The 17954-nt window shown below is 52.1% G+C and overlaps 1 protein-coding gene across 1 annotated transcript in view; it reads right to left on the bottom strand.

The window, feature by feature from the left end:
• Window positions 1-281: 281 nt before the first annotated feature.
• Pemt (phosphatidylethanolamine N-methyltransferase) overlaps window positions 282-17954 on the bottom strand; it is a 77472-nt gene continuing 59799 nt past the window's right edge. The window contains 6 exon segments of the mRNA XM_051180528.1: window positions 282-500; window positions 503-540; window positions 878-952; window positions 3570-3681; window positions 6780-6925; window positions 15190-15305. Coding sequence (XP_051036485.1) covers window positions 334-500; window positions 503-540; window positions 878-952; window positions 3570-3681; window positions 6780-6925; window positions 15190-15305 — 654 coding nt within the window. The 3' untranslated portion in view covers window positions 282-333.

Here is a 17954-nt window from a genome sequence, read left to right as displayed (position 1 = left end):
GTCCTGCAAGTGCTGAGGCATGGATGGTAGGTGACCAAGGCTGTCAACTGCCCAGGAAAGGCTGTGGCTGCAGCCAGTTCTGTTGCTGAGGTCTTCTGAGATAGTTCTCTGTAAATCCTAGACAGCACTGGGAGGCTGCACTGGAAAAAAAGGGCCAAACCAAGCTGGCCCAGAAGACCTCAAGGGTGTCATTCCCCCTGCCCTGCCCAGCCCTCCTACATCCTAGAGCCCATCCCCTGTACTCCTCCTGGGACCGGATGGAAAGGGGCCCAGAGAGGTACTGAGGTCACAATGCCTTTATTAGTGTGTTGGGGCATGGTGGGGATGGGAGGCTCAGTGGTCACACGGCATAATGCCTGGGGTATCCATGACTGGCTTCCAAGGCACAGATGTAGTGGCCAGTGCTGCTCTCCCCGAGAACGGTTGATGCCTGGGGAAGCCGGGAGGCCAGTCCGGCTTTCCACAGATTCCCCATGGCCCTGTCAGCTCCTTTTGTGCAACCTGGTGGCTTTCTGTCGGTAGATCTCAGCAGTGAAGGGCCTGTGGGCAGGAAAAGGCTCCAGTGTGCCGTTCCAGGACACTAGTGCACCCCAGCATCAGAACCTGCCCCACCAGTGAAGCTAGGAACCACATTCCCATGGTCTCCCAGAACTTTTCCAGAAGCTTCAAAGAGCAAGAGGGACCTGGAAGGACCGGGGACACCTGCTTGCCTGCCTAGGTCTCGGGTACCAGGTGTCCCCTTCCCACCCCCAGCCTCTTGGGCCAGGCCGGCAGCAGCCTGGGGAAGCTTGCCAGGCCACATGAAGCAGTTCTAAAGAGAGGCTTGGTCCAATCTGGCCATTGCATCCATCTCCCACTCCACCGCAGCTCTACTTACTCCTCATACAGGAGAGCCACCACGTAGACAAATGCCACCAGCACCGTTAGCAGCAGGCCTGTGGGACTGGCGTGCCTGCAGACAGACATACCATCAGTTGGAAGAACTTAGACATTCCTGCCAGCACAGTGGCTTGGTCCTGGGCTAATGCTGGGATCCTCCAGGATGAGCTTAGCCTGGAGGTGGCCCTGATTTTCTAGAGGCTCACAGAGACCGGAGGGGAGAGGGACACCTTTTCAGGTAGTCCCTGCTTCTGAGCCTGACCAAGGCTCAGGACAGGAAACATTTCCACTGGCCACCAGACGGTATTCTTAGAAAAGAAGCCAACCCAGGGCTGCCATGAGCACGTGGCCTCATGGCAAGTTCGGCTGTCTGAGCTCTGGACCATACTGAGGTGCAGCTTGTAGCCACCATCCAGGGTGGCCCTGGCTGTGGTAACAGCCTCACACTGGCCCTCTGCCATGCTCACTCCCTAATGGCCACTTGGACCTCATGCTGGCTGGTCTGTCCATAAGTCTGTCTGGCAAGGGCAGGGCACAGGACCCCTCCATTGCACAGCACATAACTCGGGCCCACCAGCCCTTGCGGTCCAATTACTACCTCTGCCACAGCCCCAAGCCCTGAGCTGTTGTTCTACCACCCTAGCGGCCACAGCCAGGAGGACAGAAGCCTTGGCAGAATGTACACAGCATATCTGTCATGGCTCTCTGCAGGTGACCAGTCTCTGACCTCACTCTGCCAATGAATGCAGACAGCCTGTTAGTGACAGCAGGGAGGAGCCTGAGCGTGTCTGCCTCAGGTTTCCAGAAATAGCTGCTGCTGAGCTGCCCCCAGGCTATTTCTATGGTTACTTCTGGCTCCACTGGCTCCTGTAGGGCCTGGGCTGCTACGTCCATCTCAGCAGGAAGGGAAGGGACCAGAAGGGTTATAGGGAGAATCTGCTCTCCTTGACTAACCCCATCTGTGTGCCTCCTACAGGGCCCTCTGCCTTGCTCACTCGTGAATGCCCACTTGGACCTCATATTGGCCAGTGTGTCCTTGGTTCTGTCCGCACAGCACAGAACATCTGTAGGGTTCATCTGCTCTTACACTCAGGCCACCACCTCTGCCACTGCTCCAGGCCCTGAGCTGAACTTCTCCCTCAACTCTCCTGTCTCAATTTGTGGCCCCCCCCCCCCACACACAAAGCTTAACCGGGCTCTAAAGTAGGACTTTGTCCTTGCTGTCCCTTTCAACTTGGAACTTGATGTCTGTGTCCTGACCTGAGGGGGACTGTGGTCATGATGTTTTTTCCCTCCTGGCTAAATAAGCACTTTGTCCCCAGCCAGGGTTCAGCCGTGGCTCTGGCCACATGAGGCCCTGTGGTCAATGAAGACCTTGGAAGGGGGCTGATGAATGAAACCTTGTGCTTGGTGTTGAGAGGCTTCAAACACCAAGCTGGTGAGCACGGCCGCACTGTTCACTGCCACACAAAAAGCAAGCTGAGCTGAAGGGATATGCTTTGGAGCCAGGAACTTAAGCACCAAGACCATGTCTGCCCCAGATTTACTCTATGGCCTGAGGTGAACTCAGCTGTCAGCCTCAGTTTCCCCACCTGTCATGGGAAAGGATGAACTCATTGGCCTTGACCTTCTGTCACGATTTCTAAATGAAGCAAGTCTTCAATTGTCTACGTCAGTCACTGCAGTGACCCCAGCCAAAGGCTTGTGGGAGGCCCTGAAAGAACCTCCCCTGCTTTGATCCAAGATACTGAGGTGGGTGGCAGTGCTCCCAAGGACTCTAGGAAGGCAGCCAGCGCCCAGCAGGAGTTAGGTATTGTGGACAAACACCCCTCCTCCTGCCACCGGTGGCAGCACCAGGCCTAGGTAAATGCAAGTTCAAAACTTGCTAAGAGATGATGATATGGGCATGAACAGCCCTGTCAGCAGGTTCCCTGACACCCCCCAACTCCATGAAAAGCTGGCCACTTACTGTTACCTTGGTCCAGCTTGACTGCCTAACAACCCCAGGTAGACAAGATAGCAGATGATCACGCTCAGCCCAGGGTCTTCCACTCCTTGTTGTAGGACTGGAGAGGTGGAGAACTGGAGAAAGCAGGGGCCCAGGGCCTGTTTCAATCTTGGGCCCCTAGGAAATCCTTTGCCATGTCTGCTAGGGATTCATATATGGGAGTGATACTTGAGAAGCAGGAGTCAGGCTGTGGGAGGCCTGATGGGTCAGTGTCTGTTGCCAGGTAACGGTGTATCTTTATTAAGTCTTCAGATGAAGGCTCCATCCCTACTATGCTGGGCCTTAACTTAGTACTGCACATCAGGACCCCCTGGAGGCAGCTGTCACAGACCTCAGAACCCTGACCTGACCACTCTGAACTTGGAGTGACCGTCACTCTTGGGCACTGTGCACTATTGGTGATACAGAACGACATGTGTAAGAGAGGAGACAGGCTACTGGTCACTGAGTCCAGCACAGGGCACTGGAAGCCTAGAGGAGGCAGGAAGGACTTTCTGGAGGAGGGGACACCATCAGCTTGGGTTTGGAAGACTGGACCAGGTTCCAGTAAGGAGGGACCTGTATGCAGCATGGGAGAGGAACTATGTGTTCTGGGAGATCAGGAGGTGGCAGGATGAGAGGGTAGAAGAGGGCTCAGTTTGGGTCTGGATGCCGAGGGGTCCTGAGGGTACCGAGTACTCACATAAGTGCCCAGCCTAGGTAGTTGGCTGTACTTCCCCAGTACATGGGGTTATCTAGCACGTTGAAGGGAAATGTGGTCACTCTGGCCTCCTTGAGGATCCCGAAGTAGTCACCTGTGGATGGGATGGGATAGATGTGAGGGTGACTCAGCCATCTATGTCCACACTATTACTGAAGGAAATCCCCAATGAGCCTTGGAAGATCTGCAGGGAGGTGGGGTTCTGTGCCCCAAGAAGCTCCCAGTCTGTGGTGGGATCAGAGTCCACAGCCACAGGACGGGAGCCTTCCCACCAGCTCCACGAGTGAGCTGGACACGGAGTTTACCAGCTCGGCCCTCTATGGAGCCCCAGTTACTGGGCTCCCCCCTTCTCCCCACCAGGTGCCCCCGTGCCTGCTTGTCCCTTCCCCAAGAAGCCTTGCTCTGTCTGTGCAGGGATCCCTCCTAGGTTCTTCCTCCCTCCTTCAGAGTGCCGGTCCTCCCTCATCTGCCTGGTTCTTCCCTCCTCCCTCCCTGGCTGCCTCCCCCTTTTACCTCCTAAGCCTCATTATTTCTCTTGGAGTGCCAGATGCTAGGGTGTGAACTGATTAGGTTATCTGGACACAAACTACAGTCACCTGGGAGGAGGAAACCTTAACTAAGAAATTGTCTCCATGAGCTTAGCCTGTGGGCATTTTCTTGATTAATGATTTATGTGAGAGGGCTAAGGCCCAGCTTAGTGTGGATGGTGCCATCCCTGGGCAGGTGGTCCTCAGCTGTATGAAAAAAAGGTAACTGAGCAAGCCATGGAATGCAAGCCAGCAAGCAGCATTCCTTCCTCCATAGTCTCTACTTCAGTTCCTGCCTCTGAGTTCCTGCCTTAATTTTCAGCCCTGGCTTCCATCAGTGATGGACTGTAACATGTAAGCCAACTATACCCTTCCTCCCCAGGTTGCCCTGTTCATGGTGTTTATCACAGCAACCAACTAGGACAGGTCAGCTGTGGCTACAGCCTGCCCACCACATGCCTCCTGTCACTCTGGAGGCCAGCCCAGGGGAGCTGACATGGGGGCGGGGGGAAGACCACCAGATGGCCAGTCACCCATCCACCTAACCAGGCCACTACCACAGAACAAAGCATCTGGCCCAGGTGTCTACATGGTGAGTGTCTCTACTGGGCCAGGGCAGTCTTTCCCAGCAGCCTCTCCTGTGTCCCCCATTAGACAGAAGAGACAATGCAGCTCCATCCCAGGCAGAAAGTAGGGCAGCCAGCTCAACAAGGGGAGCCCCTGCAGGAGGTGCCTGGTAGAGATGGTGCTGTCATTGTCAGGGACAAAAGGTACAAGAGTCCAAGAGGCTGCCCAGGGACCACCGGGAGGAAGCAGGAAGCAGGGCAGTGGGGCCTGACGGTAGGTGGCACAGAAACATGCTTCAGGCTGAGTCACAGGAGAGGGACCATTCTGCTCTACTTCCAAAGCTTGCAGGGCCCTCTGCTTTCTAGGCCATTTCTACCAAAAGCCATGTCAGAGCTGCCTGCACCCCTGTGACTCACTCATCTGGCCCTGACCATCCACGGTGGGCGCCATCTGTCTTCCAACGCCCAGGTACCTCCAACAAAGCTCCTTCCCTGCCTCTCCACCCCTACTGCCTGCAGCCCTCCCCCTCCCACCCCTCAGCCCTGCTCACCCTGTCTTCCAGGACTCCACAGTACCTCGTCTCTTCCTCAGGTGGCTGTCCACAGCCCCCTTTCCTCCCACAAGTCCTAGGGGGCCCCTCCCACTGCTCCTGCCCCCATCTCTGTGAGGACGGCCAGTTTCCACATGAAGCTCCCTCCTCTGGACTTGGCCCCAGCATTCCCCATCCCCAACTCTTTGTTACTTAGATCCTTTCCATGGCTCCTACCTCCTTGAGGAAGAGTCAGGCCTTCAGGGTCTCTATCTGCTCCCTAACCCTGTCCCAACTGCCACAGCTCTCCAGCACTACCAGCTGCAGCCACCGCTCCAACCTGCTCCTCCTCCAGCTTGCACTCTGCTTCTCCCCTCCCTGTCTGGCCTTACTCTTTCAGGGTGGCTCTTGTCAGCAGTCTGAGCCACCAGTGACGGACAGCACTAGGATGCCTAGCTCATATGCTTGGTTCCTCATAGTGTTGTCTCTTAAAACACACATTCCAGAGCTCCAAGTCTGCTGCTGGTAGCCTAGCCAGGCCAGTATGTATGTGAGCTTTGTGTGAGTCCTGTAACAGGAGACGGTTCTTCAATGCATCCAGGCTGCTGTGCAGACTTCCCAATCACTTAGAACAGCACACTGGATGATACTTGAAGTGTCAGTGACAGATAGATGCTCTTAGGAGGCCTGTGCTGGCACCCTGGAAGGCTAGGTGACAGTAGAGCTTTGAAGACTACCAGAGGCCCTGGTGGCAGTTAAGGCCCAGAGACTTGCCTGGTCTTTGCATGATCAGAAGCCAGGAGGGGCCAAATGTGGTGGTCTCTGTTCAGAGTCAGCTCTCCTATGGTTGTGCTAGCCCCAGGGACATCCTGGGAGCTGGAGCAGGCACCTTAGTAAATGGGGACACTGCCTTCCTTCCATCAGCATTCTGAAGGCCCTCTTACCCTCATTCTCTTCTGTGGAAGTCTGTCTTGAGATTGCCCTCTCTTGCTTTCAAGATGACAGAAGTGACTGTGGTCATGAGTTGAGGCTTCTGGCCAGACCAGACCAGACCACTTTGGGTTCCCAGGCCCAGAGCACCAAAGCCCCAGGGAGTGAAGGACAAAGACCACATCCCTCTACCCTTCACCCCACCTACCTGTACAAACTTTGCCAGTACCTACCATAGCTAAGATCCTACCACCTGGTAGCCAAGTATACTAAGTAAACCCAAGGGTGGTCATATGGTGGAGGATCTTACCCATCTGCCTTCGTCCAGTCCCAGCTGCACTCTGTGCATCCAGGCAACCAACTATCTCACCCTTCCATGCAAACGAGAGCTGTGGGCCTTCTTCAAAGGGAGCTGGGGCCCATCAACTAGGACTAGGGTCTTTCTTATCTCCCAGGAATCATCTTGGTTCCTTGGAGTCCATTGAACTAGCAAAACTGAATCTGTCCTAACCACGACAAGCTGGGTCGCACAGTGCTTCTCAAGGTACATCAGAGATAGCAGATGACAATCATTGGACTCTGCTCCTCCCTGCACCCCAGTGTACCTGCCCAACATTACCCTGTACTTCAGGCTCTTACCTAGAAAGGTCCCAGTGAACCCCAGTGCAAAGAAGCTGGACAGCACAAATACGATGCCCCCAGCCAGGAGTGCAAGGCCCAGGAAGTAGGTGGTGTGATTATCCAGGCCCTCCATCTTGGGCTGGCTCATCATGGCCTGTGTGAAGCTGTGAAGTAGGGGACAAGGAGAGACAGCATGTCATAGCATGTATGGCAGGCACCCTGCCTTTCTCAGAGTTGTCAGCCCTGGGGTAACCCACTTAATAGCCACAGGTAAGGCCTAGGCTCCTGCATCAACTATCTAGTCTTCCGTGTCATGAGGACTAGACCAAAGGCTCAGGCCTGCCAAAGTGTTTTTATCTTTTCAACAAGAAGTCACAAATTTTGACATGTATGTAAAATATCCTAAATTTTAGAAATAGGTTATTCATAAAAACCATTTATGGTTTCATGCACGTTAGCAGGGTTTGGTCCAAGGGCCACCAGTTTGCACTTCCAGGCCCTGCCAACTTGTACTATGAATGAGAATTAAGCTCATAGAAGAACAGGTACACTTGCAGTGCACAGTACACAGCAAGCCCAGCACCTGGGGCCTGAGCTCGGCATGTGCTACTCATGGTGAGGGACACCATTCTCCTTGCAAATCCAGGCCTGAGCTGGCTGTGCCCCCACTACAGATTTGCTTGCCATAGCCCCTGCCAAAGCCTACTGGCCTAAATTTTAAATTCCATCAAAGACACTTTATATTCTCCCCTCAACTAGGCTTTGTGGCCAAGTGATGGGAGGCCCTCCTCAAAGGCCTCAAAGGTCTGAGCAGAGGGATGCATGGAACAATGGCAGTGTCCGCAGGCTTGGAGGGGCAGTATCTCTGTGGCACAGGAGAGGGTGGAGGGTTTAGGGAAGCAGGGCAGTAATGGGTCTGGGCCTCAACAGGAGAAGGGTGGGCACTGACAAGCGGGAGGTGCTAACTATGCAAGGGATACAAAAGAAGGATGTGTAAGGCAGGCACTCATGGATAAACACATTTCCATTCTGTCCACAATCACAACACTTAGAGGAGACATGGAAATTTGCTGTTCATACACAACAACTACATATACTTCTCTCTAGAGGTTCCCTCAACCCACTGAACCACCCATCCGTCTGTCCATCCATCTATTCACTCACCCACCCACTACCTACCTACCCATCCATCTATTCATCCCTTCCTCAGCCTATACACATACCTATCAACACATCCATCCAACCTTCTCCTTCCATTCATTAACCTAGTCACTAGAGACTCAGTTATCTACTTACTCATCCACCCACGTATCCATCCTCTGTCACCCAGAAGCTTATCTTTCAGAGTCTTTCAGCAGAACATCATTCACTCACTGGAGAAGGTGGTTGCTGCAATATTCCTGGGTCACACTAAACCTAGCTTCATTGGAATTCTTCCTACCAATCTGATGCTCAGCTCTTGGAAACAGTCACTTTGGCTCTCAGCTCAGGTCAGGAGGTAGATGAGAAAGAAAGGAGGACAAAGGCCTGAAACAAACACCATGCAGAGCCTAGAAGGTGACCCGCCACCAGCAGTGTATGGTGTCAGGGAAAATGCACAAGTGACCCCGTGACCAACAATGCACAATGTCAGGGCAAACTCAGCCACCAGTTCAGCTGCCCTGGCCCAGGGTTCTTCTGATGCTCCAGGCTTCACTTCTGAGATGGGTTTGTGATTGTGGCTGCTGTGGAGCTAGCTAGGTGGCATCACTCACGCCCTGTGCTGTGAGAGGTGGCTGCACCTACAACCCACACTCTGGACAGCACAGTGACCCCTCCACACTGTAGATCCTGCTGCTGAGGCCATGGAAATTTGACTCCTGGCCTCATACCCTTCATGCTCTCCCTCACATGTTTGTGTAGTGGGAGAGGCATATGGACCAGACCTTCAGGCTGTGCTGTGCGGCCTATCTGCAGACACCTGCTTCTTGACCACACTATATAAGGGTTCATGGCACAGAGAAGGTTGATTCTTCAGTAGACTGGGTGTATCCAGCTGCCTAGTAGCCTCTGGGCTCCATCTACCTGAACAGAGGACAGAGAACCTGTGGGACTCTTTCTGGCCAGCCCTAAGCCACCTGTCTTGAGTTCTCAGGGACATCTTCAGTGGCCACATAAGAGCTGCCAGCTCCTGGCAGAAAAGGAGTAGAATGATTCAAACAGACTTGGAGCCTAGTATTAGTGTCTCCCTTAAGACATGGTGGTGACACCCCCCCCTCCTCTTCATGCAACACTGCCGCTGAAGAGCTGTATGTATACACCAAATGGTTCACAGCTCCAGACTGTAGAGAGTAGACAGACAGGAGAAATCTGAGGCCAAACTCTGGGAAGACACAAAGCATGTGGAACACTGTGTTAGCTGGGGCAGCAATGTGGGTACTGAGTGAGGACCTCATGCTTAAGCTGAGATCTGAAGGAAGCATTCACACGGTGAGGGTGTTACAGAAAGACTATTCCAGAATGAGGAATGGCTGGGGCTAGAGGTCTCAAGGCTCAGAAAAAGTGCAGTACAAGAGGTGTGTTTGGAAGGGGCTGCACAATTGCGATGTGTACACACTGTGGAACAGAGGTCCCTATGGAGGGGACTCTGCTGGAGTGACTCCTACCAGTCATGTCTGGCCCAGCTGGGAAGGGAAGAGATTGCAGACAAGGTCTGGAGCCCACAGCAGACACCTCAAAGACTCAGTGCCCCTGTGGCCGAGGATGGTCCGCCCCTGGCTCTGTTTGCACCACTTTTCCTCCAGTGGCTAGGAGTAGGGCAAGAGAGGCAACGTGCACCATGGGACATTTGCTCCAGCCTGCTGAGATGGCATGTGTGTGGAGGTGGTAGAGTGTGTGTGGGAGGTGGGGGTGGGGTGGGAGGGGCCATTTTAGCCTAGTGCCTCACGTACCATGTGACACATGGAGGCTCCCAAGTACTGATGCCCAATTAGGTGGCTGGCTATATACTTTCATATGTCATGAAAGCACACACCATTCCACACGGAGAATTGAGTGAAAACAAGTGCTCTGCGGCCACATTCCATAGCAGAGTGGGCTAACAGGAGGCATTTTCTTGTCAGTGATGGCGATTCATTCCTGGGCTTTGGGTCCTATTTCTTATGTTAATTTTTATTTTATTTTTGAAGTATGGGTATCTTTCCTGCATGTATGTCTGTGCACCACTTGTATGCCTGGTGCCTGTGGGAGCCAGAAGTCACATCCGCTGGAACTGGAGCTACAGATAGTTGTGCTGGGAATTGAACCTGGGTCCTCTAGAAGAACATCTAGTGTTCTTAACCACCGAGTCAGCCCCTTGCATTCCGTGTTTTTCATAGGACTGAACTTTCTATCAGCAATGAGACTGGAGGCTGCCTGCATTGTGCTCCTCACACCTGACCACTTGTGTGCACAGCGGCCGAGAGGCTGTCTCCTGTCCCGGTGCTTCTATAGCCTCACTAGTGGGCTGCATTTGCAGACAGCCATGCATGGGGTGGCTTGAACTCTCCATCTCAGGCCAAGCAAGTCCAGGAGACTACGCATCAATCTGGTGGGCTCGCTTTTCCAATACAGGGCACAGTAACTTAACAGCTCATCACACTATTTCCTATAGCAAGGCTCCCACACCGCACTAACCAAAGCATCTTCCCAAGGTTTCCCCGAGCCCAGCAGCATCCTGAGGGTCTCATACACTCAGGAGCAAGGGCTACAGGCCAGCTTCCAGAGGTGAACAGCAGGTTTTCAGCCTCACCATGTGAAAGGTGACATACAGCATTGCCATTCAGAACTCAGGCTGTTAGGGCCTCAGCTGAGGGGACAAATTCAGCTCTGCCTGGATATTACTCTGGCTGGTCCCCCCCCCAACCCTCCCTCCTGCTTTCTTGGGATCCAGGAAACCAAACTTAGACTCCCTCTCTGCTTCTCCAGCCACACATGGGGATCTCCACTAAGAGACAGCAGGGGAGAAGAGGTTCCGGTGGCTCCCTTGTACCTAGCCTAGTTAATTGGTCATCCACACTGCCCAGGAGCCTTTCTTTAGCCTGTGGCCCATGAGAAGCTGCAGCTCAGGCTGGCTGCCATCAGGGGGCTGCTAGGGGAGGGGCTTCAATGGATGCCTCCTTCTCACTCAAGGCACAGCCAGAACGCAGCCAGAGCAAACAGTTCTTTGCTAATCAGTCCTTGAGTCCAGACTTTGCCTTAGCCTCCAAATAATAAGTTAGTTTATCCGTCCTGGTCTCTTTCCAGACCACCAGCTACTGCAGGCCAGCTGATACATCATGAGTCCTAGTGACTCACCAACCACTGTGGAGGCCTGGTATCACAAGAGGTAGGCAGACTTGACTCAAGTGCATGCGTTCTCTTACCGTGCTGACTCAGTAAGGCACACACCATCTGGGGTCGTATCACCCCAGGTGACGAGGACAAAAAGCAGAGGGGAAGCATCCAGAACAAGGGGTTGGCTTGTAGCTTGACAGGGCAGCACTTGCCTAGGAGTATGAAGCTTGGGCTCCATCTGTAGCACCACAAAAAGAAACAAACACCAGGCTGACCCCTGGAGACCAAGGCAGGCCAGCACGGCAGAGACTGGCAGGACGTGGGAGCCACATCATGGGCACAGGGCTATCATTTGGGGAAAGAGTTTGAGAACCAGAAAGGGGTGGCTGCCCAAGGCTGGGAACCACCAAGTGTCACCAAACTGTGTACCAGCTATTAGCTTGTGTGTGTACTTTAACATATACACAGAACACACACATACACATGGGCTACAGTGAGATGCTAGGATACTGAGAACTAGATTAGATGGTGTACAGCCACAGGACCAAAAACAGGGTCTTTCCAGCTCTCTGCTAGAGTCCAGTGCTTGAGAAGATGTCTAGTCCAGACACAAAAGCACTCTCCATCCACGCTTGCTGGGGGTCATTGCACCAGCTGGAAATGTTTTTTTTTTTTTTTAATGTGGCTCAAGCTGGCTTTAAACTCTTGGGTTCAATCATTATTCCTGTCTCAACTCTCAGGTAACTAGGACCACAGACAAGTACCAACATGCTCAGCATAATGTACCATCCACTGACTCCTCTCCTTATGGTGTCCTACCTTGGTCTAGGCTGGGCTGTGATGCCATTTCCTTGACACCACCATCCTGGCCCTGGTGCCCTAGTAAAGTCCCCTCACATGCAGGCATGCATGCCCATGAGCCCACCCTGGCTCCTGCTTTCCCACCAACACCCTCCAAGAGGTGGCTACAAATCCAATCCACAGAGGAGAAAGCCAAAGCTCACAGAGGTCACCTGCTCAGGATCACCAGCATTAAGGGACCAAACTGAGGCTATCCGGGGACCTTCCCCAGGCTGGCTTTGATTCACAATAGAATCTAGAGAAGGCTATTGAGCCAGGGATGGTTGGAACACTTTCCTTATTATAGCCAAAGCAAGATGTTACCCTTCTAGTATGACAGCCACTGTCAAAAAGACAGGAGCTCAGGGTTGGGAGGACAGGGAAACTGGACCACTCCCGAGCTGCTGGTGGGGTCAGAGTGGAGCAGCAGCTGCAGAAAACAGTTTGGCAGATCCTTAAAGCATCAACAGAGTGACCCTGTGATGCAAAATGTCACTCCCCAGAACACACCTGAAGGAACTAAGAAACTCGATACTTGCACACCATGCCCACAGCTGCACTTCTCAAGGGAGCTAAAGTGTGGATGAGCTCCCTTGGTGGATGGATGAGCAAAACCACGTTAACCCACACAGCAGAATGTCACTAAGTCTTGGGGAGGAGAAAGTTCTGACACGTGCTCCAGCATGAGGTCACTATACTGAGAGCAGTAAACTGGTTATGCACCCTGATTCCTCCTCCACAATGCTCCTAGAGAAGTGACATGAGGGACAGAAACAGAGGGGCAATCAGGGCCAGCATGTAGGAGGGGCTGGTGTTTAAATGCTATATCGTTTCAGCTTTGTAAAACAAAAGGTTCTGGAGATAGGTGGCAGTGACAGTTAATAAGGCATAACAGCACTGTTTAATGTCACTGAACTAAACCCTTAAAAATGGGTAGGGGTGTGTGCTTCCCTGAACTGTCATTAAATCCTTGCGGCTGTTTGGCTAGGACAGTAAGATCAGGCACATTCCAAGGCTGCTCCCAAGACCCAGCCACAGGATGGAGATCCCAGAAGCCTCGGCATCTGCCCATTTAGTGTCCCACTTCTCCAGGGCTACTGCTGTCCACTTTCCAGCTGGTGATGGGGTGTTCCTAGGGATCTGCAGCTGCAGAGGAAGCAGCAGAAGGGCCTTGTGCCTTGGGGGAACGGGGGCCTGCTGGGATGGGGTGCTGCTGCCTCCTGCCCTGCGCTCTGCAGCAGGCCTGTACCTCTGAGGCCCCGTCACTTCTCTCCGAGGGTCCTGCATTATGGAAAGGAAAGCTGAACTCACCTGAAGCCCTGACACCCAAGAACCCTCAGTGGCAAGGAAGCTAGACATGCTGCGCATGTCTGTAATCCAGATTGCTACAAGCTCAGGGCCAGCGTGGTCTATAAAGTAAGCTCCAGATGCCTGGGCTACAGAGTGAGACCCTGTCCCCAAAAAGCAAACAAACCAGAGTGAGGTTTGGGAAGTCAAGCAGAGCCCAGAGCAACTAGGTAACCTGCCTACAGCTGGGAGATTTTAGAGAGCAATCCATGTCAGCCAGGCTTGTCACAGGTGTGTCACTGACTGGGTTGACTTTGATCTGTCAGAGGAGCCCCATCCTAACAAAGATACTTAAGAACAAAACCCACAAAAGGGCTGAACGAGGGATAAGACCCTACAGGACCAAGCGAGAGGTGTACCCAGGAAGGGCTTCTCACAGCCGATGGCAAGAGAGGACCCATTCAGCAGGGCTCCTGTCGGGATAGGCAGGGCTAGCTGGACTGTAAAAGATAGAGTAAGAGCTCAAATGACCCTTTGAGGTTGCTGGGTTGAAAGCACCTGTGTGGGGATGACCTCTTGACAGTATCCCTTATGGGACATGGGCTCTCTAGGTTGTCTGAAGAGCTTAAAGATGCCTTCCTGCCAGGAACCCTGTTGGTATCCATTTCTAAAGGAGCCTAGGAAGGGAACAGCTGATTGGTCAAGCTCATAGAGTCAGCATTTCCAGACCAGACTGACTTATCAGTTTGGAGAATGGAGAACAGAATGGAGGACCAGGCAGAGGTGCAGCCTTAAGCCACATTTTTGCCCTGTTGTGAGGATGGACAAGGCCACCCTACAAAAGATACTTCTTGTGCCAACCAAGGCTAGGTGCCAAAGGACCCACTCCCTCTAAAGATGATGACATCTGTGGACTTGTCCAGCCTGGAGATGTGGAGCAGCCCATGCCCTCGGGGCCAGGAGGCATAGAGCAGAGAGACAAGCTGAGTGGGACCCTTGCCTCGCCCCACACTCCTGACCCACAGGAGGGGTGAATGACAAGGGTCTGCAGTTAGGATGTCCTGCCATGGGGAAGCTTGGGCCAAATGCTTACAGAATGTGACTATGAGGGGTCTGGGCCCATCACTCACATCCCTGCCTGGCTTCTCACACACCAGACACTGGGTGAATGATGGCCACTTCATAGGTGTGTCCTGCACCTACAGAGCCAAGCCAGGATAAGTGGGGTGGACACACCAGGTGTGCATGCCCTATCTAAGGGATTAGCCTCAGTGACCAGTCCACACAGGGTACTTCTTCAGCCTAAGTACCCTCAACTTCTAAACTTCAACACCTTCTTTATTTCCTAAAGTAGTACAAAGGTTTCCTCCAGCCTATGTATGTACAAGGCCTGTGATGAAACACATGGGACCTGGGAAGTGGACCCAAGGCTCAGAAGTAGCCATGCTAGTCTTGAGCCAATCTTAACAATAGCTTCCACTGCCTTCCTGCATGGCCTGAGACCCTATGGTGCAGTGCTCAGCTCAGCTAGGCCCACCCCAGGAAGGGAGGTCCATGCAGAGGCTCTGCTCCTGAGCCTCACTATCAACATCATCAATTGCTCTGACCATTTTCCTTGATGGCAGGAGGGCCACATGTCCCAAGTCAACAGATAGGCCCATAGCTTCTTAATGATGATCTAAGCTCGATTCCTGGCCAGACTGTCTATCTCCCATCTTGGTATATCGTAGAGAGAGCTCTGGGGATATAAGCAAGGCAAATCTCCCCAGGTATTGTCCCCTCTACTCAAGCTGCTCCTTTCTCTGGACAATGAAATGTCATTTCCAAAATCATAAGGATGCCTCTGCCAACAGAGATCCAGGTGTCTGACAATGGCCTGAGGCCTCTGGGAGCAGTGCTCCTTGGACATTCTGACACAGAACTTCCAGACATTGGTTGACCTGCTAGCCCTCCCTCTCCTGACCATGACTTGCACATGGACAAGCTTTCATGGTGGCCCAGGGCTTACCAGTGGGAGCGGAGGACGTTCAGAAGCAGGATGCTGCTGCCCAGGAAATAGCAGGCTAGGTAGGGGGACCCGAAGGCCCTGCTCAACTTGCGAGTTCTCTGCTCCCACCTTGCTACCTGCATGAAGGGCCGAGAACAAGAATGAGAGGTAAGCTGTTTGCTAGGGTACAGGAAGGATGGAAGAAGCAGGTCTGAGTGCCCAGTCCCAGTCCCAAGGAAGGTGAACCATACGGGTGCAGCAACTGCGGCCAGTTGGGAGCCAGCTACATACAGGGATGTTCACAGGACTTCCACCATCCCTTAGTGTAGGCAAGATGGGTGGCTAACAGGCTGACAGTCACCCTAAATGTGGGGACTCAATTCTCGGGCCATCTTAGAAGCTGTGTATCCCATCTCATGCAGTTCCAAAGGGTCCTATTATTCAGAAAGAGACAAGATACCACCAACAAAGAAGCCCCAGAAATGATGGCCCCAGGCCTCTTCCCATCACCATCAGGGATTCTCACAGGATTGTTTCAAGGCGCAAGACACACTGCTCAGCCTGGCCTCTCCCAAAGGTACAGACTTCACATGTGTAATTTTCAGTCTTAGAATCTTTTTATTTCCAACTAGTCACCTCTCAACTCTCAGCCAGAAGAAGAAAATAGGCTGCTCTCTCAACTCTGAGACCTCACCCCTGAGTTCCCTGCTCACATCCACATCCAAGTTGCCAGGGTTGCCCCCACTGGGCTCCTGGAGCATTTGTGCCTGAGCCAGGTGCTCAGATGAACTCTCTGCTCATGCAGAGAAGGGAGGATGGGGTGGGGAGGATGTCCAAGGGCAAACATACACTCTGGTTGCCTCCTGAATATGAATATGTGTGTGTATGTACATGTATGTGTGTGCACATGTCCATGTGTCTGTGCACATGCATGTGCATGTAGTATGTGTCCATATGTCGTTGTGTGTATGTGTGTATGGATGGTCCTCAACTCAGCTCAGAATTTTTCAGTTTTATAATGGTGCAAAAGTGATGTTTTCGGAGGAAACCACATTAATTTGAATTCAGTTCTTTCCAGACTAGTGGATCTAATGTGATATAATCCCTCACAGTGCTGGGCAGTGTTGGAGGTACAGCTCCATCGATCATGAGGGGACTGACTGCTTTACAGTGGGTATGCAGGAAACATTTCGGGGGGGACACTTAGTCAATAAATGATATGAGCTAGTCAACAATTTATCATAACATAGGTTGTGCTTCTGCCCAGCTGGGATACTTATTTGGTTAGATGTGTTCACTGGTTGTTTTTTTTTTTTTTTTTTTTTTTTGTGTGTGTGTTTGTGTTTGTTTTTACATTTACTATTTCATGTATGTGCACCCATGCATGCACTTACTCACACATGCAGCCAGGCAGGAATGCATGCACAAGTACATGTGGAAGTCAGAGGCCAACTGTTCATTCCTTCTACCATGTTGGCTCTAGGGACTGAACTCAAGTCATCCAGTTTGGCAGCAAGTCCCTTAACTTGCTGAGCCAGCTCATAAGCCCCCAGATAATTTTTTTATTTATGACATTTGATATTTTCAATTTACTATGGCTCACCCAGTCCAGACCCCCACCATAAGCAGCATATATCCACTGGGGTTCCAAAGCCCCCTACATTGCTGACAAGCAATTTTAGTTTGATGAGTAGAGGCTGCACTATTTTTCATAGCAGCACAGTTTCATTTCCACCATTTTGTGGCACAGGGCACAGTACACTAGGGTCAGAAATTACCTCTATCACCATCCTGGTGACTTCCCAAACTGGCCTGCCATGTTGGGAAGCTGATTAGTGAGGAAGTGCTCACCAGCTCCAGGTACTGATGAATTAATTGGCTTAGGGCCACTGAGTCTCCATCTCTAGCATGCCTGGAGATGTTAGCCTCAGAGCCCATATAAGGGAAGGAGGGGGAGGGGCTTTCCCAGATCTCCTTCATCTGTTCCTGATGAGTTGCCAGTTAGTTCTCTTGGAAGGCAAACAGCCCTTAGACTTTTCTGGAAGGAACCCTTCACCTCAACCCCATGGGACACTGAGTTCTCTCTGAGGAGAAGGAAGGAGGCACTTGGGAATGTACTGGGATCCAAATGCCTATGGGCTAAAGTCGCTTCATGTGTTTGGGGCCACTTCACATGTTTCTGTTTGGAATGAAACTCAGAAGGGCTTTTCAGTTGTGCCATAATCACTGTGACTTCTTTCAGGCCTTTGCACCACCCGAAGAAAAGCCTATACCCATCAGGACCCACCCACACCGCTTTCCTTCCCTGCCTAGTATCCACCAGTCTGCTCTCCATCTCCCAAGATTTGCCATTCCAATATTTTCCAATATTTCACATAGATCCACAGCCTTTGTGGGTGGCTTCCTGCAATTTGTACACCATTGCCTTTTCCAGTCACGAGGTGGTGAGCATTAGGGAATTATCTTTTTGGTGGTTTTGAATAATGCTGAGCACTCACAACTCACATCTAGGGTTTTTTTGTTTTTTTTTTTTTAATTGGGTGTGTGTGTGTGTGTGTGCGCGCGCACGCGCGTGCTAATCCTTTCTTCTGGTCATATACCTAAGAACACAATTGCTGGGGTCTAATGAGACTTCTTTTAGTTTGCTGAGGAGAGGAAGGGTAGTTAGTAACACTAGTTAGTGCTACTATTGGTAGTGACACCATTAGTAAAACATCAGTTGCTGCAGAGTCATTGTTTTTCTTGGTCTCAAGGCAAGCCAAATGCATGGGAACTTCCCATCCACA

The sequence above is a fragment of the Phodopus roborovskii genome, unplaced genomic scaffold, assembly GCF_943737965.1.
Source record: "Phodopus roborovskii unplaced genomic scaffold, PHOROB, whole genome shotgun sequence".
In the NCBI taxonomy this organism is placed as follows: Eukaryota; Metazoa; Chordata; class Mammalia; order Rodentia; family Cricetidae; genus Phodopus; species Phodopus roborovskii.
Note: the sequence above shows the minus strand (reverse complement) of the source record. Positions and strands in the feature narration are given on the sequence as shown.